Genomic DNA, 23,459 nt, shown 5'->3' with positions numbered 1-23,459 from the left:
CTATGTACATGACCCATGATGTGGTACAAGTAAACACCAGCCTAAGAGTCAGGAGACACCTTGATCCTTGACACTAGGACATAGCAAGTGCTCAACAAAAATCTACTAAAGAGATGATGGATTATCTCTGCCAAAAATTAATCTCCTTGGATTTGTCATTTTCTCCCTCTGTCCAAAATGTCATCAAGATTTTCTAAATCTGAAAAATGAGTCTTAAACTCATGATCTAAAACACAGTTTCCACAGCTAATATTTCATGATCTGCCATTGGATTGTACAGGCCTAAGTATATGCCAAGGCTCTTGGAGACCAATTTGCTGCTTATTTTGTACTTTCAAAATTACTTTTTACTTCCACTTAATATTGTATAATAATGTGTCATTTGTTTCAAAAAGGATGGAGAGAAATATTAGTGTAAAAATCAGTTTGTACCACTAGAGGGATGGCTCAACAGCAAGATCTATAGGAAGCAAAGTCTTCTTTTTTTTTTTTTTTTTTTTTTTTGAGAAGCGATTCCAGTATTTATTTCATTATGACAGACACTATCAGAACTCCATTTTAGAAGCATGGGGACTCTGGGGCAAAAGGACAAGGATTAAGGTTTGAGAGAAAGACAATAACTCTTTTAAAGGAAAGCAGGAGATGTCTTTGAGGAGGCTACCCTATATCTGCCCTACTTTCTGTAAAGTCTCCTTTAATACTGTATTTTCTCTAGTATATGGCACGCACACACAGCCGTCAAGTTAATCACAGCTTTCTAAGAGACAAAAAAGGAAAAGCAACACCTAAAAAATTTCCTTTGCCCGAGATGATAAACATTTCAGAAACGTTCATTTGAAAGCGATTATCTGTCTCAAAATTAAGGTAACACAATACCACAGAAACCATCATATTCAAAATGCAAAATTTAGTTTGTGCTAAACGATGAAGAAGCTTACCACTTTTAGATTTTTGCTCTTTTGCCTTCGCAAGGGTGTCATAGTACCTGTCAGCACATTCGGGCATTACATCGTTTGTATTACCAACGGCAGACTTCAAAACAGACAAAATATCACTTTGCTTCTCCTTCTCCAAAAACTGATTAACATCAACGACCAGTGTAACCCCTGGGTAACGAAAAATAAATGTTTCTGTTAATCGTTATCTTCTACTCACCCCAGAGGCATGCAAAGATATAATTCAACCATTTAGGAATGCATTGGTATTAAACCTGTTTACCCTTTGAGAGTATGCACTACATACGCCCCAGAGAGTCACCAACTGCTCAGGTGGTTAAGAGGAATAAAATCCCATAGGAGCACTGTTTATCAAAAATCACAGTATTTCCTGGTTACTCTTGTGTGATATCAAGGTACTAGGTTCTGTTCATCGTGGTGATCTGTGAAATGGGGCGGGGGGGGGGGGGGACACATATTGACAGTAGTTATGCAGCCCTTAAGCAGGTCATTAATCTGTATTTGAGAACTAGCTTTATGAAGACATGTATTTATTTTAGAACAAGTAAAATGCTATCTAAGCCACAGAAATCCTGAAATTCTCTGGTATAGTGCAAGTTTAAGATTGTCCTTAGCAACCTGAACGAATGTTCTAGAAAGGCGACAGGTGCAGCTGGTGGATATGTGCAGTGGAGTCCAGAAACTTAATTGTGGAACCAATTTAGACCTAGAAAGCATGTTATCCCATTTCACATTTCTGCATCTCCCCACAAATAAAACCTCACTGGACTCTTGGTTGCCTCAAGAAAGTTAACGGGGTGAATCCCTTATCATCTATTTTAGTTCCAGGTAAGGATATTCTGGCCCAACCAATGGACCTACTGTCTTCACAACCTATAAATGCACTGAGTTAGCAAGGCAGAACAAAAAAATCGGAAGAAACCAGGTTAAGCACTTTCTAGACGAAGAAACATCTTGATGAAAAGAAAGGAGAGAGATGGATTTTTTTTCTTTCTTTCTTTTTAAACACACATGTCAAACTCTGCCATACAAATGCTAAATGGTATACTGCTGTCATCAAATTATGTTCACAGGTGCATAGAACTGTGAAGGCTGACGTGGTAAGAAAAACAGAGTCTGACTTTCGACAGCCATGAGTCCACGTCATGCAAATCTCAAGGAGCAGGTGAAGAGTAAAGACCTCCCACAGCCAACTCCAGTTGTTGCTGAACAAAAGCTACACCAGTAGGTACTTTCACATATAAAGTTAATGGGAACAGGTAAGCTGCCCCCCTTTCCTCTTCTCCAGGAAAGCTTTGCAGAACAAGAGGAAGGCAGTACTGGTGTTGGAGATGTCTGTGGTCTGAGAGATGTGGAAAGAACAAGGAAATGACAAAGGATCCTCACGTGAATTACATCCGACAGCTTCATCGAACCCAGGGAAATGCTGTTTTCCTTAAAAGACGGATATTACGCAGGCAAACATTTCTTGCAAATGTATGTATTGATGTGCAAGCAGTGGGTCCATGGGTTAATCTTCCAGATAACTGAAGCTGACTCCTTTAGGTGCCAACCTTCATCTTAACAGAATCATGCGCCACGAAAATCTAAAGCCCCAGTAAAAACCCTAACAGAACAGTTTCTATCCTGCTCATCATTGTACCCACAGTCCCTGGTACGTATCAGGCGTTTAACATTTGCCGAGAGCTGCCAGAACAGTCCTTCATGTCATTAAAATTATACTGTGCTGTAATACGGTGAGTGGTAACTTCAAGGACTTATGGAGGTGTTGGGGCTGCTTTGCTCCTGCACTAAATGGCCTCAAATTCCTCTTTTTAGTTCTCCTCTAACGTCACTGTCAGTTATCACCTCTTGCTCCTGTCTGAGTGCCTGCACGGGGCAGCCCAAACACCTAACTTCCTAGTAGGTCATGGCTTCTGAGCTGGGAAGAGAGACAACCAAGAGATTAGCCTTATGCCGAAGATAAGAATAAACAGGCTCAAAGTAGCTGTCCAGGTGGTCCCCACTGAGTTGAGAAAATCAGTTGTAGTCCACAGGCTTTGAGACAGCTATTTTGCTTGCTTTTTTCTTCATCTATGGGTTGTGATTAAGTTCCAGATAGATGAGAATGACAGATAAATGATATCCGGAAAGTCAGGTATGTTTCTGCTATGGAACAAATGAAGAAAACGTCCCCCACATCTCCTAAGAGATCCAAAAATGTGTTTGCTTTACGTGGGTTCTTAGGAGGAGAACGTAAAACATCTTTTTATGTATAAAAGCACAGATCTACATATGGCACATAAAGAGGTAGACGATATATCTGTGGTATTAAAATGTCACGGTAAAGAGCACCATGGGAAAAAAAAAAGGCTAGAAAGATTCCTTAGGGTGCAGTAATGGAAAAAGGCTGAAAAACATTGCTCTAAGGAGTCAAAAAATGGAGAAAACCCTACTTTAAGAAAGCAGGATGCTCCAGTGAAAATGGACATTGGGCCAAAACGAAGGAGTGTTGAGTTACTATGCCCTTTTAAATCTTGCCTGTGGTAAAATACATGGGTCAGCACATTTTCTTTTATCAAATTATCTGGGAGTGGGTTTGATAATTGCAACATGTGATCAGAATCTGTCTTTAAGTCTTCATACAAAGGATGAAGAATGCTTTTAAAAGTAAGATTAAATTCCTTGTTGATAAAACTGGAAAATTCTCAACTCAGTATAAGAATATAGTTGGTTTTATCTTCAGAACATCTATTTGTTGTTATCTATCATAGAAGACACTGTATCAACTCTTTCAAGGGATAGGGCAGAAGTAGAAGAAAGGATTTTAAAGGTGCAAGTGTGGAGTAAAGAATCACACATTTGAGAAAATTTCTTCTATTCATAGTAAATAGAAACGTTGAGTCTCAAGAGGATGAACTTAACATTTGCTGCCAAACATAAGCAGAACACAGAATAAAAAGGAATAAAATAACTCTAAACTGGTTTGATCTTTAAGAGAAAAATCATAACCCTTTTAGGCTATTTGAGTGCCTGTATGATAATCTAATTTCTTAGAAGTGTTCCTTCAAACTAAGGCTGCCTTCAGTCTTATATATAAATTTAAATCTCTTGTGTACACAACTCAATTTTATTTTTTTTCTTAAGGATTAGAGTGCTAGATGGGACTTGCCTGGTGGCACAGTGGTTACGAATCCGCCTGCCAGTGCAGGGGACACGGTTCGATCCCTGGTATGGGAAGATCCCACATGCCGTGGAGCAACTAAGCCCGTGCGCCACAGCTACTGAGCCTGTGCTCTAGAGCCCGCGAGCCACAACTACTGAGCCCACGTGCCACAACTGCTGAAGCCTGCGCACCTAGAGCCCATGCTCTGCAACAAGAAAAGCCACCACAATGAGAAGCCCACGCACTGCAACGAAGAGTAGCCCCCGCTCACCACAACTAGAGAAAGCCCACGGGGAAGCAATGAAGACACAGCGCAACCAGGAATTAAAAAAAAAAAAACAAAAAAAGCAAGAAGCTCAAATGACGATTAAAAAAAAAGGATTAGAGTGCTAGAATGGAAAGACTTCAAAGATCCTAAGGGTATAAAAATTCAGGTTGGAGAAATACACATATTTTTCCAGGCTAAGGAAATAAAAACCAGATGTTCCTTACAGATGCCTGTGACATTTAAAAGCACATTTCTGGAGCAAGACTATGACTTGATACAACAGAATAGATTCTAATTATGTCTTGAATGGAGAGGTTAATGAACTGCACCTTTAGGATCTTAATTTATGTAGGTTATTTATATATGTAGAGTGTTAGCATATCAATCTTTTTAAAAAAATAAATCTATTTATTTACTTATGTATTTTTGGCTGTGTTGGGTCTTCGTTGCTGCGCGGGCAACTCTTCATTGCAGTGGCTTCTCTTGTTGCAGAGCACAGGCTCTAGGCACATGGGCTTCAGTAGTTGTGGCGCACGGGCTTAGTTGCTCCGCGGCATGTGGGATCTTCCTGGACCAGGGCTCGAACCCGTGTCCCCTGCATTGGCAGGCAGATTCTTTTTTTTTTTTTTTTTTTTTTTTGCGGTACACAGGCCTCTCACCATTGTGGCCTTTCCCGTTGCAGAGCACAGGCTCCAGACGCGCAGGCCCAGCGGCCACGGCTCACAGGCCCAGCTGCTCCACGGCATGTGGGATCTTCCCAGACCAGGGCACGAACCCGTGTCCCCTGCATCGGCAGGAGGACTCTCAACCACTGTGCCACCAGGGAAGCCCTGGCAGGCAGATTCTTAACCACTACGCTACCAGGGAAGTCCCTAGCATATCAATCTTGAAGCTATTTTAGATTGCCATGTGAATTTTCTTATTATTCTTCTGTGAAAATAGATGCTTAAAAAAAAAAGGACAACTATCATTTGAGCTAATGTGGGTTCTACCAATTGCTGAGTATGTCTACTCCATTTATGCATTTTGGACCTGGGGAAATAATCCTAGGGTGGGTTTGAGGCCCCACTAGACCCACTATGAGACGGACCTTAGCAACACCTTAGTGATCATCTGACCTCCATAAGCCCCTCCCCTGACTGGTGGACCACAGTGAAATTTTAGGTCTCCTGGAATTAGTGTCAGTTCAGAGTCAGTGTCCAGTAATCTCTGAAACGTCTGATTATGTCCTTTCCTCCCAGCACAGTCACCACAGTAGGGTATAACATGTTGGTAATGTAGCAGGGTCCTTTCCCAAGGGGACCCAGCCCATCCTTCATTCAGGGGGTTCTGGGGCTGTAAATGGCTCAAGTCTGGGAACTAACAGAGGGACCATGACTTTCTGTTGCTTTGCTTACATTCACCTGACCTAGAACTCTCCTTCCACTTGTGCAAATCAAGTAAGAGTTTAGTAGACTCTCTGTCTATTTCACTTCTAGGAACACCATGATCAATTAGCAAATTCTATAGGTCTCTGTGAGTCACATTTTTCTAATTCCTGCTTCGACTCGGCTGTCCATTATAATAACCACACCCACTTGTCTTTGGCAATTAAGTGCTGTCCCCTGGCCTCTGCCAGTCTGACCTACAGATTTTGGACTTGCCAGCCTCTCCACAATTGCATGAGACTATTTCTTAAAATAAATCTCCCTCTTTCTTTCTATATATATATGTGTGTGTATAGACAGGTAGATAGTACACATACTATATACTTTCCAGAGAAACAGAATATATACATAAGTCTGTTTTTTCTACAGAAAAAAAAATATATGTTGCTCTGTTTTTGGAAAACCCTGACTACTGCAATGGAAGGCATTTAATAAGCAGAAACAGCCTAGTTTTCTAAGGATCAAGATAAAAAAAGGACTTGATTACACTACAAATTTAAGAGCTGAGAAATTATTTTTTGCTTTCTGGATTTTGTTCAGCAACAATCTCAGATTTTGCTGGAGATCGTACCTAACCGCTAAGAACAGTGCAACCGACCAATCTTATTTTTGTATAAATATGCATTCAAGAATGAAAATTGGTAAGAGAGTCCATATCTTTTCAGAAATTAAAAATGGTCTACTTTAAAAAAAATTAGGAATTAAAATAAAAATTGAGGGGCATAACCAGACGCAAGGAAGGCCAGTCTGGCCAGCAGAAGGAGGTGAGGGCTTACAGTGCTTTGCTTTGTCCACGTCCTTGTTGGCCTCATTGACCGCATGCTGTATGTCATCCAGCCAAAGAATTTTAGAAGCACTTTGAGGGTCCTGAGAATATGGGCAGAGAATAAAAGAGAGAACAGTGAATGACGATGAAACAGAATTAATCACGGCTTTTTAGGAGCCACTTTATTAAAATCTCCACAAACTCTTACTTAGCAACTACCCAGCACAGCCACAAACTGTACAAGCTACTGATGAAACAGACTCCCCATTGGACCAGTTCAACCTTCTCCACGCAGATGATCTCTCCAAAAGGGACGGATCATCACGCCGTTCCTCTATTTAAACTCCTTTAGAAGGTTTTCCCAGCAGTTTGAAGGAAACAACACTCCCTTCCCATGAACTGTGGGGATCTGATGATCTGGCCCTGCCGACCCCTCTGGCTTTACCTCACTCTTCTCTACTCACTGTTTCAGGTTTTCACACCAGCCTCCTTCAGATCACATCATTCTACCCCAGCTGCATGGCTGTTGTTTTTTTCTTATCATTCAGGCCTTAATTCAAATGGCACCTCTTCCAAAAAAGCCTTCTCTGGCTACCTTAGTCAATCAAATACTCTCTCTCCCAGTCACTCAGTAACTGTGGTTTCCAAGGTGGCCCAGGGTGCCATGGAAATACTTTCAATTTGTGGGAAACAATGATACTTGAATTTTATCAGACACAGGGACAAACATAAGAACAAAAATATCCAAACAGAAACATGGTGATGGGCTTCAAGGAGCTAACAGTTTAGCAGGAGAGCAAAATGCATCAAAAAATTATAATTATTGGATAAACAACAAGGTCCTACTGTATAGCACAGGGAACTATATTCAATATCCTGTAATAAACCATAATGGAAAAGAAAAAATATATAATTATAATACAATGTGATCAGAGCAATATTACCTGTAGATACACAATCTAGAAATAGCCAAGAAGAGATTAATTTATATTAGGAGTGTTGAGTTGCAGGCGGAGAAAAGACCAAGTAGTTAAGGATAGCTTAACTACTTGGAAGTGGTAGCAGCAATAAAAAGGTATTGAGTTATCTTTACTAGATTTTACTTTGGGGTTGATTCTGATGCTCTTACTCCAAATGTGGTGCTGATATAATGTAATTAAATGGGACTTTCAGACAGCAACTGCGTTTCATATAAACTTGTCTAAGATTACAAGTAAATTTTGTTAGCAGTAGAAATTAAATATTTTCAGAGAAGATGAGACATTTCATTTTAAAAAGTGGGAGCATTAGCCTACTTGTAGGAGTAAGTGTCACGTACTAGAGCCTGAAGCAAGACTGTGAATGAACAGAAGGTAGGTCATTGGACCCATGGAGAACCAGCTCCATCACTTAGGACTCAAGAAGGATGGGGGGCAGGAAGGAGAAATAACATTCACCAGCTTCTTTGGCAGGCTTCAACCCTATTTCCCGCAGAGGCTAACAGGAGATGACATATGTGGAAAGGGCTCTGAAAATGAGACAAAATATCTGCTATTTCATCCTGTAACCTCCAGACTAATGAAGACCATTGAGGAAGGCTTGGTTCCTGCTTCCACAATCACCTTTAGCTAGATCTGCCACATGGGAACCATCAGCTAATAAGAGTTTCCATTTTGAGGGAGAATGGATGTGGAAGGTTCAAACAAGAAGTAAGATGGGAAGTTGAAAACTAGAAGAGGAATGAAGAGACAGGAATAGAAAGTATTTTTTTCTCTGCTTCTAAGCCAAAGAGAACCCAACCACTCCCCAAGGTATAGCCTAAAACCTAAGCTCCACACAAGTTCACTTCTGTCTTTCTCACGTTTGTTTTTGAAGGGTATTTACCAAATTCCTTCATAACTTATCAGTGTAGAAGATGTACCGTACAAACTTTTACCCAGATGCGAAGGAAGTTACAATCCCACTTCAAAGCTGAAAGTATCAGTTTCGTAAGCTAAACCCAAGAGAGACTTTGCAAATCAAAAGAATTTAAGTCAACAGTTTAAATCATGACCCACAGACGTAAAGGTTGCTAGAATTAAATGTAAAACCAAGAGTAAAAACTGAATCCTACCAGTGTAAGGTCTCCCTTTCAACTGCTCACTAGAAGACTGGAAATAGGATATTTACAGGATGGCCGTGACTCTATCTCCAGCTAAACATCCAGTTTCAACATATGGGTTACAGACTGCTTAAGTCAACAGAAAGTAGGCCATCTGAAAATCAAGTAATAAATTCCTGAATTTAAATGATTCCTAGAAAATTTTAAATAAAAAAGTAACTTCTCTTCAATATTTTGTGGGTTTTGGTTATTATTTCTGCAATAAAATAGCATTCTATCTCAGTCTGTCCTACCATATATTATTTGGTTGAAGTATTAAACACTGACTTTTGATTGTAAAATTCTTGGTGTGATAACGTTCAACCAAGATGGGGAAAGTTTACACAGATCCATTTTCTCCCACCTTATTCCTTAACCTTAAGGCTTGTGAAATTTGCATTTTCTGATTCTTACTTCATTTTTATAGTTAACAGGCTATTGGGTTGTCTGGCTTAGCATTTAAGTTTTGTTAATTATAGGAAAATGTGTTATAATGCAGCTTTTTTTAAAACTACATATTAAATTATATCCTGCAGAACATAACTACACATAAAAGCTTATATGTTAAACAACTATGTGAATGTGTTTAACATTACTAAGTTGAACACTTCGTAAATGTTAAGATGGTAAATTTTATGTTATGTACATTTTACTACAGTTAAGAAAAAAAGCTTACTGTAAACATGCTCACCAATACCCATGGGATAAAAGGAGTCCTCTGTGTTTTAATGTTATATTATGATTTTAGTTTAATCAAACAGTATTTTTGGGCGGGGTTCCCTAGTTATCTGAGCCTACAGAATTATTGAATGGCTTAGAATATGTTTAGCTGTGGCAAAACAAAACACAATGAAACCAAGTTTTGGCCAAGCACTGATGACAAATTCGGACTAATGTGACACTGAAGGAGAATTTTCAAAGTAATCAAGAGCTTAAAACAATTTTAACTTCTTAAAAAAAAAAAGTTTGCTTTCCATGATTCATTTAGCCTACAATTATGTAATGAGTTTAAGAATTAAGATTTAAAATAGCTGGAAGGATAAAGGAAAGGATAATTCCTGACAGCTCAATCACTAAGTAGAAATGACACTCTAGAACTTCATTTTTAAACTGGGTAAAAATGAGATATGGGACAGATTCAAATCTAACTGCTGCTCAGCATCTGTTTCCAGCTTACTTTTGTCAAGGACTGTTCTTTTTTTTTTTTTTTTAAGGACTGTTCTTAAGGGTATTCATTTCAATGCACATAAATTCACTGGGTGGGAATGACAGCTTCTCTCCTGTGAGGGATAGGGAGGAGTTCAGTGACTTTCTCCGGGGATAACGTAACGTGCTCAGAGGCTCAGGCTGAGTCATGCATACTGAAACATGAGTGCTGTCACACCCTTTCCCTGCAGAGGACCCTGGCAGGCTTCCTGTCTGCAAGAGAGCACGCTTCTACAGAGAGAACCAGGTTTCCAACTGGTGCCAACACATGGAACCGAAGTGAAACCATACTCCCTAATTTTAAACATTTGAGAAACGGGGCTCAGATGATCAAGATGAAAGCTGTCATCTTTGTAGCTGTTGGAGCACTGCTTCTGTCACCTGCCTCCTGTCAAAGTGGTAAGCTCTTTTCTTATGGGGTAGAGTGGGAATGCTGGTTTGTGTCCCAAGAGTCCACTGAATCTAATCTCTTTTACATTTCACACAAATTGCACCCCCAAATCTTAGTTATTAAAACGTGGAATTATGGACTTGAAGAGATGTAGTCTGTTCACTATTCCAAACTTGTCAAAGACTAAGTGTTCTCCGCTGATATTTAAAATTTTGTGGCATAGTCAAGATGTTAGATCTCTACAATTAAGTCAAGAATCAGTTTTCTTTAAAAGTTTTTGATTTTCTAAGAATTTCCTCTGATTTGGCAAAGATAACTTTTTTTTAAGAGATTTAAAAAATCCTATGTTTATACCTCCTGGAAACAAGAATACTCCCTGATAGACGGAGTGGTCTGCTTTCAGTAATCAGTTATGCTAATGAATTTGTGTTTCCCCAAAGAAATACGTGTTTCCTGTTTCACTCAATACAATGTTAGCCTGTAACCTCCTGCTTGCTCTAAAAGTAATCGATTTGGGATAGGGATATCCACAACCCCCTTACTGTTGGGGTCCTACCCCAGCCAACGTTTTAGGAACAGGAAAGCTGAAGGGAAGAAGTGACAATGGCGGGGGGGGGTGGTGGGATAAAAATTTTAAAAACCAAGGCTCTATAAAGGAATGCTGCTTACACTGACAGTTGGAATCACTGAGGTGGCTGAAGGACGGTGCTGAGAGAACCAGTAGAGAGCAGTAGCTCGTTTGAGATTTACAGATGAGTGAGTGCTCTGTGAGTGGATGAACCAAAATGAAGCAGAAGAGCAAAAGAAAAGAGGTTTGGGGAGGTGGTTCCTTCAAGTTGCTGGTGGGGTTTGGTGGACGTGAAAAGGGGGGAATTTAAAAGATGTCAAAGTAATGAGATAGCGGGGGAGTGGGGGAGATAAATTAGGAGTTTGGGATTAACATATACACACTCCTATATATAATATAGGTAAACAACAAGGACCTACTGTATAGCATGGGGAACTATACTCAGTATCTTATAACAACCTATAATGGAAAAGAATCTGAAAGAGAATATATATAAAAATATATTTTATGTATATAAAACAATCACTTTGCTGTATACTTGAAACTAACACAACACTGTAAATTAACTATACTTCAGTTTAAAAAATTATTTTTAAGAAAAGGTGACAAAGTGAAAGGCAGTGAATTTGCTTTCGTCAGTAGGGGTTGGGGAGAAATGTGAAGGAAGACCCCGTTATTTAGTGGCTGACATCTATTCCCTTTGGGGATCAGTCCCTCTCCAAGGCCTTTTCTCAGGTTGAAAAACATTTCAGAAACATCATGCCAAATAAACCTGTATAAAAAACTCAAACAAATTACAAAATATATATGTAACTTAACAAGTACTATTTCTTAAGGAAAACTAGGCCCTAAGGAATAAAAGAGCCAGAATTCTCAAGGAAATGGAATCAAGGCTTGTTCACAGAGTCACTGTTTAGCATGTTTTCAGGCATGATGTCTTGCTCAATCACTGGAATTTTCTGAAAAGTGACAAACACTATGGTTTCAGCAGCTCTCTTCTCAGATCTTGAAGGGACATAACTCGTATAGCATGTTTTTCAGCCCACAATTTTCAGCTTTGTGCCTGTCTGGAAAGGCACTTGTCTTTGGGTGATGTCAGATGCAAGAATTTTCCAAAATGCCAAAGTAAGCAGCAGGAATTTTTTTGTTTGTTTTTTTTGCGGTATGCGGGCCTCTTGTGACCTCTCCCGTTGCGGAGCACAGGCTCCGGACACGCAGGCTCAGCGGCCATGGCTCACGGGCCCAGCCGCTCTGCGGCATGTGGGATCTTCCCGGACCGGGGCACGAACCCGTGTCCCCTGCATCGGCAGGCGGACTCTCAATCACTGCGCCACCAGGGAAGCCCTAAGCAGCAGGATTTGAGTGGCTGTGCTCAGGTGTCACACAACATGCCTTCTAAGTCCACATCTACACACTGGCACAGAAGAATGCCACTTCCCCGAGTTCTCTTTCCTTTTCTCTAATCTTTCTTCCCTTAAGGACACCTGAACACCTGAACACCTGAACAAGAACACCTGTTGCTTGTTCAGCAACACTCTCCCTCTGCGTTACACCCCGGATTCAGTTCGTGCAATCTCCAGGTTCTGAGGGAGGCTTCAATTTCACCCGGGGGTGAACTGGTAGAGATTAAATCAGGAAGAGAAACTGGCTTTGAATGACAGCCAGGTTACTAAATACTAACCTCAAGGATTCAACATGTAGGAATTCAGAGCTCATGTGAAAAGAGGTAACTGGCAGGGGCTTCCCTGGTGGCGCAGTGGTTGAGAGTCTGCCTGCCAATGCAGGGGACACGGGTTCGTGCCCCGGTCTGGGAAGATCCCACATGCCGCGGAGCAGCTGGGCCCGTGAGCCATGGCCGCTGAGCCTGTGCATCCGGAGCCTGTGCTCCGCAACGGGAGAGGCCACAACAGTGAGAGGCCCGCTTACCGCAAAAAAAAAAAAAAAAAAAAAAAAAGAGGTAACTGGCAGAGCAATGGCATTTTAAATCGATATAAGTATTAGGTTTATATTCAGCATAAAAGCTCATCTTAAGGTAACATTAGAAATGTGAGAGAATCTACTTTCTCTACATGTCAAGGATTAACTTACAGAAAACTACACAGTGAAAAGCAGGTTTGAGTGTTAAGGTTTATTTTGTCTTTGAAATTGCTCTTTCATGAATTACGATTATTAGTATCAACATGCCACTAAAAGCCAAATATTTATAGTATGTAATTTGTTTCTATCCTCTTTTTCTTTTTTCTCATTTCCAACTTCTGGGATCATTTTATCAATTTCCTCTTCTGATTTTTCTTCCTTCGTCTCCTTTCCCCTTAAAATCTGGCATTTCCGCTCAAGTCTGCCGTTGGCTTCTTTCTTTTCACATCTCTCCCTAGGGCATTCAAGCACTAAAGCAAAGTATGGTCTCCACGCAGACTAAAAAACCCATAACTCTCATTTGGGCTCCTGAGATTTTGGACTCCACATTTAAGTCTTCTAACCTGTCATGGGACATTTTACATTCTAATATTGCACCAGCAATTCACACTCAGGAATACTCAAAACTAAGATCTTAGCTTCTCCCTGCGTGGCACCCTCAGTCCCCCTGCCCCGTCCCATGCTCCATCCGCCTCTCCTCCAAGACCTCCAGAGTACAAACCTCCCAGTCACTTTTGCTTCCTGCTTCTCCTGCGCCGCTTCCAGAGCCAGTCAGAGGCAAGTCCCCCTGAGCCTCTGTTACAGTCTCACGTGTTCATCTTTACCTCTCCAGTGCCATTGCTCTAGCTCCGTAACCCACCAACTTGAGTTTGAAATGACTACAGTAGCCTCCAAATCAGACCCCCTTGCCTCTAATTTCTTACCTTTTTAGCCTGTTCTCTACGCTGTCATCAAAGTCACCTTAAACACGAATCAAATCATGATTATATTCGTTTCCTATTGCTGCTGTAACAAATTACCACTACCTTAGTGGCTTAAAACACAGATTTTTTGTATTTCTGAAGGTCACAGGTCCTAACATCGAGGTGTCAGCAAGGCGGTTCCAGGGGAGAATCTGTTTTCCTGCTCTGGGCGGCCCCTAGAAGCATGTGCATTCTTTGGCTCGTGGTTCCTTCTTCGACTTTCAAAGCCGGCAGCATAGCATTTTCCAGTATCTCCAACTTTGACCCTTTTCCTCCTCCTCTTATAAGGAGTCTTATGATTACATTTGGCCCACTGACCGATCCAGGATACTCATTCCATCTCAAGACCCTGAAGCACATCTGCAAAAGGCCCTTTTGCCATAGAAGGTAACATATTTACAGGTTCTAGGCATTAGCAGATGGAAACTTTGGGGGGCCATCATGCTGCCTACCTCAACGGCCATTCCTCTGTTCATCATTTTGTCCGTGTACGACTCCAGCATCTGTGAATGGGCACATGATTTCTTCGTACAGTTTACGGGCCCTTCAGAGATTTGGCTGTAACCTACTCTTTCAACTTCATCTGTCAGATGTACCTTATTTGCATAAGAATGTGTTTTTGCGCATCTTCTCCATTAGTCTGAGAGTTGAAGACAGGGATGGCGTTGATTTAAAACTGGGTATATCACTGGCATATAAATATGCAATAAACATTTGTTGAATCAACTCATCTGATATTTCCAGACCCCATGTCAGCCTACACAATGCCTTTGCCCATTCATCACCTACCAGAATCTTATTCTTCTATTAAATTCCACCTCTTTATGAACCTTGCTCATCTTTGCTCATGTTCATCTTTTCCTTGACATTTTGCTCAAACATCTAAATCTATTAACTCTCGCCTGAGGAGTTTATAATCTATACAGTCTATACAGTTTATAATCAATATGACGTTAGCCTACAATGGTCTGATGTGCTATTTTTGTTTCCTCTTATAGTATCAATATTACAAACTCCTTACATACAAGGAGTTGTCGTCTAGTTTGGGTTCCTGCATGGGTTAGCATGCTGCTGGGGCATATGATAATACATTAAATGCATTCCTGTTGATTACCTCACCTATAATGATTTTTAAAAATAAAAATGACCCTAAATTCTACCATTACAGAAATTATGTAGCATAAGACATCTAGTTTTATTGTCTCCTGAACCATAGATATGACTCATCAACAAATCATATATTAATACTTCTTTTCAATTAAAGGCACGGAATGTGATGCAGACAACTTGGCAAAGCCAACCTTACCTATTAAGACCTTCCGTGGCGCTCCCCTGAATTCTTTTGAAGAGTTCCCCCTTTCTGCCATAGAAGGCTGGACAGGAACCACCACAACTGTAAAAATTAAGTGCCCTGAAGAAAGTGTTTCAAGTCTCCATGTGAATAATGCTACCAGGAGGTACCTGAGCAGCTCTTTAAGTACCAGACTGATACCCGCCATCTACATCCTGGTGTTTGTAGTAGGTGTGCCAGCCAACGTGGTGACCCTGTGGATGCTCTTCTTCAGGACCAGATCCATCCGTATGAACGTCTTCTATGCCAACCTGGCCGTTGCAGACTTTCTTCTTTGCGTTACACTGCCCTTTAGAATAGCATACCATCTCAACGGGAACAACTGGGTATTTGGAGAGGTCATGTGCCGGGCCACCACAGTCATCTTCTATGGCAACATGTACTGTTCCATTCTGCTCCTCGCCTGCATCAGTATCAACCGCTACCTGGCCATTGTCCATCCGTTCACTTACCGGGGGCTGCCCAAGCGCACCTATGCCTTGCTAACGTGTGGATTGGTGTGGACAACGGTTTTCTTATATATGCTGCCATTTTTCATTCTGAAGCAGGAGTACTATCTTGTCCAGCAGGACATCACCACCTGCCATGATGTCCACAACACATGCGAGTCCTCGTCTCCCTTCCAACTCTACTACTTCATCTCCTTGGCATTCTTTGGATTCTTAATTCCATTTTTGGTCATTATCTACTGCTACACAGCCATCATTTGGACGCTTAATGCAAAAGATCGTAGGTGGCTGTGGTATGTTAAGGCGAGTCTCCTCATTCTTGTGGTTTTTACCATTTGCTTTGCTCCAAGCAACATCTTACTCATTATTCACCACGCAAACTACTACTACAACAACGCCGATGGCTTATACTTCATCTATCTCATAGCTTTGTGCCTTGGTAGCTTGAATAGTTGCCTAGATCCATTCCTTTATTTTCTCATGTCAAAAATCACGAATCACTCCACGGCTTACCTTACAATGGTGAAATCATCTTAGAGAACAAGGAAAGCTATGTGTGAAGACATACACTCTTGGGATAACATATGTATACTGCAAGGACCTCTATTCTCTAGCTCCATTTGTGAGCCCCTAGGAAATGGTGTTTCAAAATAAAACATTACATAAACAGTGACTTAAAAAAGAACCTATCAGTATTTTAAGAATGAAAATTCAGGAGAAAAGATATCTCCACCTGCCTGACTGGTACTTCAAGTTCTTTAAATCTCCATCTTCCCTACTTCTAAGAGGTTCTATTCTAGATGATCTGGAGGAGGTGGACGGAACAGGGGGCAAGGGTGCAGCATGGGGGGAGCTAAGATCTCAGTTTTAGTGTCTGGGGTCATTTGTAATTCTTCTGCCTCCTTCAGCTCTCATGCTGGTGGCTGCCTCATCATCTGATTCTATGTGTGTAATGTCTCTCAGTAGGGTCCGTTATCCTAGCCGCACCTTTGCTTTCTAACCATTCATCACTGCCAGCCTACCCTCCACTTCTCAGCCCACTGCCAGATTAATCTTCCTCAAATACCAGTTTGAATACATCACTCAAAACCCCCAGTTCAGAAACCTCCATTGACTATTCACTGCTTTGGAATTATAAATCTTTAGCTTAGCATTCACGCTAACACTAATTTTATTTCCCAAAAACCCTGGCATGTGATATAGGCCAAGCTTCTTGCTTTGCTGTGATCCAGACTTCTCATTTTGCCCCTGCCACTAACCGGAAAGCTATTTCTCATGTGTTTGCCTTAATTCTTCCCATCTTTCAAAGTCCTCAAAGGACAATTCTTGCCTGACTCTCTAGTCAGAGTTCATTTTTCTCACCTGAACCTTCAAAGCATTATTTTGTATTTTTCTTATGGCATTTATATAGGGCTCATTTATACACAAATATTAATTCCATAAGCACTTATTAAGCACCATGTGCAGTAGAGAAGGGGCTTGTCCTCTTCCTTAAGCTTCTTGTAGCAATGCCAGGCCCACGTCTTCCCAGGGTCTGTGGAGCCAGGCTCCATACTTTGCACGTCATGTGGCTGAATGAATTAAAGGGTAAAATCCCAAAGCATCTAAACAGCATGAAAGCCAATTAAATTTGTACTGAGAAGGCAAGGTATTCCATATGACATGACACATCATTTTTGGTTGGCTATATTTAAAAAAAAAAAAGAAAGAAAGCTAAGGATATATTCATGAGGTCATTTATAAATTTAAAATAATGACTCCATTATTTTTGTCCTTATACCTATTTTTTAATGGGGAAATGATATTTTGTTATAAATGCCCAGTACATTTCTGTAGGGAAATGACTATATTTCCTTTAGTTTAGATATTAGACAGAGGTGGAATATCAGTGGTTAAGGGCATGAAGGACTGTGAGATGAATTTTCAAGTCTGTAATAGGAATGTGCATTGACCATATACTTTGTAGTGCCCATCAAAACAATAAAAAAACATTTTAAATGGCTATTTTTGAGTGTGCAGAGTTTCCTATTTCATTGGACTCAGATTAAAAAAATGCAAAAATGCACATGAAGGCCATTTACAGTATCTGTGTGGTTATGTGAAGAGTAAAAATAAACACTAAAGCAAAGCAAGAAAAACTAATCAAGTAAGTTTCAAGATGCCCAAAACTTCAATGGAGGAAACTGACTTTCTGCAAACAAAGTCATAAACTGTAAGACAGTTTTACCTACAGAAAAAATACAACACTATTCACTTGTTAAAAGCACACTTAATTTTTATGCAGTAATTATGCATGCAGGAAAAGAGAACTTTGGGGGTGTATAAGTCATGTACCTTCCAAAATTCTAAAGCAAAGCCTTCAATTTAAAAATAGCTCACATGTAGAGAATGGACTTGAGAACATGGGGATGGGGAAAGGTAAGCTGGGACGCAGTGAGAGAGTGGCATGGTCATATATACACTACCAAATGTAAAATAGATAGCTAGTGGGAAACAGCCACATAGCACAGGGAGATCAGCTCGGTGCTTTGCGACCACCTAGAGGGATGGGATAGTGAGGGCGGGAGAGAGATGCAAGAGGGACGAGATATGGGGATATACGTATATGTATGGCTGATTCACTTTGTTATACAGCAGAAACTAACACAGCATTGTAAAGCAATTATACTCCAAAAAAGATGTTAAAAAAACTAAACACAGCTGACAATTCACTGCCTCTAGTGAATACACCCAGAAAGTGTGTTCTCTCTTAAGTGTATGCCAACATGCCCACTACTCAGCCTTTCCCCTCAAGAGATGGAAGGAATTTGGTGCCTACACAAGGTTATACTTGAAATACTGTTAACGAGGACCAAGAATTCTCACCAACTTACACCACTGTCCTCAATCTTTGATAAAACTGAGCATTCTATTAAGATGTTATCCATCGTGACTTTTAATGGCTGTATACTTTGGCACAAGCTTTACTTTATATTGACAATACCAATAATGTAATTTTCTTTTATTATTTTCCAAGGCTAGACCTTTGGAAAGCAAAGCACAGAAACAGCCCCATAAAAACAACTGAAAATTTCCAGGTATCACAACAGCAGAGGTTAAAAAGCAAATAGAGACCCCACCAAATAACAGAATCAGATTTTTTTCCAGGGAAAGAGAATGGGCTGAGAAAACAAAGTTTCAAAATTAATGGGCAGAGAAAGAGAAGTGTGTTGAAAAGCGGCAACTTAACCAAACCAGACTCATTGCTTACTGCAATGTTTTTAATCCCTCAGTTATTGTCAATGTAGTTCACGCTCCTAACTTTACAGGCCACAAGTGGTTTAATGCCTGAGCTCTAACTCAGATCCCTACGCTCATATTCCCTGTTCTAATTACACTATTAAAAAACTTCTTTCACATTTAGGAAGGATGTCCAACAGAGAGGAGGCACAGCATGGACACCAGCAAGGCTTCTGAGTGCCCTGGAGAGGTGCTGTGGAATTCCATCTTGACCTAGAGCCCTTAGACTGGGATGCTCAGGGGGGGACCTCCACTGCTTGCCTATAAAAGGTTTGTGGAGTTAGTTTCACCTTAACGACAAACACCCATGTGGCTGTTGGCAGAGAGAAAACCAGGTCTGTCTCTATCCTCACCCAGAAGATCCCAACTAGTGAACAGAGTAAAGTAAACCTGTGTCGAGTAAAGACCTTGTGACAAAGACATCACTCACCACCCACTGACCTGTGTGGCAGCCAGAAGTGCCCACAAAAATACTAGCTACATTGTTTCAGCACTTTTTTTGGGGTGACATGCTCCATGTCAAATGCTCTACACTTATACATACACACACTATAATCAATGTAATTATATATTAATATGTAAAAATATAAATATATATTACTCATTTATTATATTATGTAATCATTTAAGCCTCACCGTAATCCTATAAGGTAGGTACTATTGTTCTCATTTTACACATGCGAAAACTGAAGCACAGAGACTTCTGGTGACTTGACTAAAATCTCTACCTAATTTGTGGCAAAGCCAAGGTTTGAATGGTGCCTGTCTCCAAAGCTAATACCTTTAGCTTTCAATGCTGTGTCACGTGCTACAGCCACAGCTACATCAGGGCAAACAGCAGGGGGCGGCCCAGTCCTCCTTGCTGACAGGGTCCACTCTCCTCCCCAGGGGTCTGGGGACATGAGGTCAGGTTTGAGTCTCATTCTCCCAGTCACTGGCCTGGCATTCAAGCCACAAGTGGTTACGTCCCAGGTAGCATCAGGTGATAGGTCTTCTTCTCCACTCAGTTCTTCCAATAGTGGCTAGTATCTGGGGGATGTCTCACAACAACAGTACAAGCTCTGCCGCCAGATAAAGCCCTCTGCTCTTCAGTGGGACCTGGCCAGGTCAGTTTCCTCCTGTGCCCAGAACAAACCCAGCTGGTACCCATCTAGCCCTGCCATTACCTACCTGCATTATCCTGCTTCCCACTCACCAAACCAACTCTTCCTTACCCTTCAGGAGCAGCTCCTGTTCTATCTCCACACCAACCTACCTTAGGGCTCCAGTTCACAGAAATCCCAACCATCTCTGAATCACTCTGGGCATTCCTCATCTTGACATGTGGCCACATACCCACCTCTACTGCTATTTAACTATTCTATATGAGAATGCCTACCATCTTAGTAACTTTCTAAGCATCTTGAGGATAAGGATAGAACATTCAAATGGTATCATGTGTTCCTCGGATCCCCCTTTCCCCTATCAGATGCCATATACTGCACCATGAATACAGTGTGTGCTCAGTAAATATCCAATAACTTGGACTGTGAACAAGAACTCACCCACAAGTGCATTTTTAGTGAAAGAGTAGAAGCAGTCAGCAGCTCTGGAGCTAGTTTCCCCCTCATGTTTGACACCAGGAAAATAACAGCCCTATTAACTTGTAATCTGATCCATACATAGATAAGCAAATTATGAGCTTTAGGAAAAATGGGTAAAAAAAATCCTCCCTCTTGCCCCTCTGTCCCCAACCTGGTCTGTAAATTTAAAAGAAACACACCTACTAAGACTTACCATGAATTTCTGTGTTTTAGCCTGGTATAAAACATCCTGGTAGTGCTGGGCAGAGTCTGGGTCCACATCTTTAATCCTAGCAGTGGGTAGCAGCAGACTACCTAAGGTTTTCAAAGGATCCCTTTCATCAATGGCTTCATTGATGTATCCTACAGCTACAACTCCTAGAAAATAAAGGAAAAAGTTTCCTTTTAAGTCATAGTACATTATAAGTTTTCTCCAATCACCTGTAGCAAAGATTGAGTTAGAAACGGGGGCTGAAGGAACCACACACACACACACACACACACACACACACACAAACTGCAAGAGCTAATAAACAAGTACAGCTAAGGCTTACATAGTAGGTCAATGTACAGAAGTGAATTGTATCTTTCTATAGTTGCAATGTGCAATCTGAAAATGAAGTTAAGGAAAAATTCTGTAATAGACTCCAATTACAAATACATTACAATTACAAAAAGAATAAACACTTAGGAATAAATTTAATAAAACAAGGATGAGACACAGACACTGAAAATTATGAAACACCATTGGAAAAAAAGACCTAAATAAAGGGAAAAATCATCCCATGTTCATGGATCAAAAGACTTAATATTAATAAGATGGCAGTACTCCTCAAACTGATGTACAAAGTCAGTGTAACCCCTATCAAAATTCCAGCTGCCTTTTTTTTTTTAAACAGAAATTGACCAGCTGATTCTAAAATTCACATGGAAATGCAAGGGATCAAGAAATAACCAATGCAATGTTGGAAAAATAAAAGAGTTGGAGGACTCTTCCCAATTTCAAATTTACTACAAAGCTACAGTTAATATTGCATGGTATTGATATAAAGACAGACTTAAAGATTAATGGAATAGAATTTAGAGTTCAGAAATAAACCTTTACACGTATAGTCAATTGATTTTTAACCAAGGGTGCCAAGACAATGCAACAGGTAAATAACAGTCTTTATAACAAATGGCACAGACAACTGAATGTCCACTGCATACGAATAAAGCTGGACTCCCTACATCACATCATACACAAAAAGTAACTCAATATGGATCATAAACCTACACAAAAAATATAACTTTTTAATCTTTTAGAAGAAATTTAAGAGTAAACCTTTGTGGTCGGCAATACTTTTTACCTGTGACCACCAAAAACATAAATAAAAGAAAGAAACGAATACATGGGATGTTGTAAAAATTAAACCTTTAAGAGGTACAAACTATTATGTATAAAATAAGCTATAAGGATATATTGTACAACATAGGCAATATAGCCAATCTCATAAAGTAACTACAAACAGAATATAACCTTTAAAAATTGTGAATCACTGTATTAAACATCTGTAACTTATACAATATCGTAAATCAACTACACTTCAAAAAAAAATTAAACCTTTTGGGCTTCTCTGGTGGTGCAGTGGTTAAGAATCTGCCTGCCAGTGCAGGGGACATGGGTTCGAGCCCTGGTCCAGGAAGATCCCACATGCCACAAAGCAACTAAGCCCGTGCACCACAACTACTGAGCCTGTGCTCTAGAGCCTGTGAGCTACAACTACTGAGCCCGCACGACACAACTACTGAAGCCCGTGCACCTAGAGCCCATGCTCCGCAACAAGAGAAGCCACAGCCATAAGCCCGGGCACCACAACAAAGAGTAGCCCCCGCTCGCTGCAACTAGAGAAAAGCCCGCATGCAGCAACAAAGACCCAATGCAGCCAAAACTAAATAAAATAAATAAATAAATAAAAATTAAACCTTTTATGTTTCCAAGGACACCCTCAGAACAAGTGAAGACAATCTATAGAATGGGAGGAAATACTTCCAAGTCCGATATCTGATTTAAAAAACCCCTTATATACCTGATATACAAGCATAATAACTATATAAGGAACTCTTAACAACAGAAAGAGAAAAAAAATTTAAAACAGGTAAAGGACTTGATCAGGTATTTCTTTAAAGAAGATATACAAATGGCTAATAAGCACATGAAAAGATGCTCAGAATCACTAGTTATTAGGAAAATGCAAATCCAAATCACAACGCTTCATAACCACTTCATAACCACTAGGATGGCTATATTAAAAAAGACAATAACAAGTGTTGTGAAGATGGGGTGAAATTGGAACTCTCATACGTTGTTGGTGGGAATGGAAAATGGTAGTCACCTTGGGAAACAGGCAGTTCTTTAACATATTAAACATACAACTGCCATGTGATCCAGCAGTTCCACTCTTAGGTATATACTAAAGAGAACTGAAACCATATAGTCACACAAAAGCTTATACTTGAATCTTTATAGAAGCAATATTTATAATAGCTAAAAAGTAGAAACTACCCAAATATCCATCAACTGATGACTGGATAAACAAAATATATATCCCTAGAATGGAATATTACTTGACCTAGAAAGAAATATGAAGTATAATGATACATGATACAACATGGATGAACCTTGAAAACATTATGCTAAGAGAAAGAAGCCAGACACAAAAGGCCCCATATTACATGACTCTATTTATATGAAATATCCAGAATCGGAAAATCCATAGGAAAAAAGTAGATGAGTTGTTGCCAGGGGGTGGGGGGAGGGGGAAAAGGGAGTGACTGCTAACAGGTATAAAGTTTCTTTTCGGGGTGATGAAGATATTCTGAATTTAGATACTAGTGATGGTTCCACAATTTTTTAAATACATAAAAAACTACCATAAAAACACAATAAAAGTTTGAATTTTATGGTATATGAATTATATCTCAATAAAGCTGTTATAAAAAGGGGAGATAATCTGACATACAAGTAGCAGCAGAGATGCTCATTTCTAGTGTAACCCTCACTTACATAATAATGCCAAAGTACTGGATGATGGAACCATAGAATAGCAGAGC

At 40.2% G+C, this 23,459-nt stretch overlaps 2 protein-coding genes across 4 annotated transcripts in view; one reads left to right on the top strand and one right to left on the bottom strand.

Moving 5' to 3' along the window:
* The window catches only part of IQGAP2 (IQ motif containing GTPase activating protein 2), a 286,377-nt gene that overhangs the window by 65,367 nt on the left and 197,551 nt on the right, over nucleotides 1–23,459 (bottom strand). For all 3 annotated transcript variants that reach the window (XM_060295905.1, XM_030846123.2, XM_060295906.1), the window contains exons 13-15: nucleotides 20,581–20,744; nucleotides 6,573–6,663; nucleotides 939–1,106 (exon numbers count right to left, since the gene is read on the bottom strand). In XM_060295905.1, coding sequence (XP_060151888.1) covers nucleotides 939–1,106; nucleotides 6,573–6,663; nucleotides 20,581–20,744 — 423 coding nt within the window. The remainder of the gene's footprint in view (nucleotides 1–938; nucleotides 1,107–6,572; nucleotides 6,664–20,580; nucleotides 20,745–23,459) is intronic.
* On the top strand, nucleotides 10,138–17,521 carry F2RL2 (coagulation factor II thrombin receptor like 2). Its single transcript, XM_030846134.3, has 2 exons — nucleotides 10,138–10,286; nucleotides 14,990–17,521. Exons 1-2 carry the CDS (start codon nucleotides 10,214–10,216, stop codon nucleotides 16,060–16,062), a joined length of 1,146 nt encoding a protein of 381 aa, XP_030701994.1. The 5' UTR covers nucleotides 10,138–10,213; the 3' UTR covers nucleotides 16,063–17,521.

The sequence above is a fragment of the Globicephala melas genome, chromosome 3 (assembly GCF_963455315.2).
Source record: "Globicephala melas chromosome 3, mGloMel1.2, whole genome shotgun sequence".
NCBI lineage: Eukaryota > Metazoa > Chordata > Mammalia > Artiodactyla > Delphinidae > Globicephala > Globicephala melas.
The sequence above is the reverse complement of the archived record's forward strand: the minus strand, read 5'-3'. Positions and strand labels throughout refer to the sequence as shown.

Bases quoted from the DNA above. Each gene is read 5' to 3' on its own strand.
- F2RL2 (XM_030846134.3), top strand. From the start codon at position 10,214: ATGATCAAGATGAAAGCTGTCATCTTTGTAGCTGTTGGAGCACTGCTT. The intron at 10,287-14,989 runs GTAAGCTCTTTT...TTTCAATTAAAG, and splicing joins ACCTGCCTCCTGTCAAAGTG to GCACGGAATGTGATGCAGAC.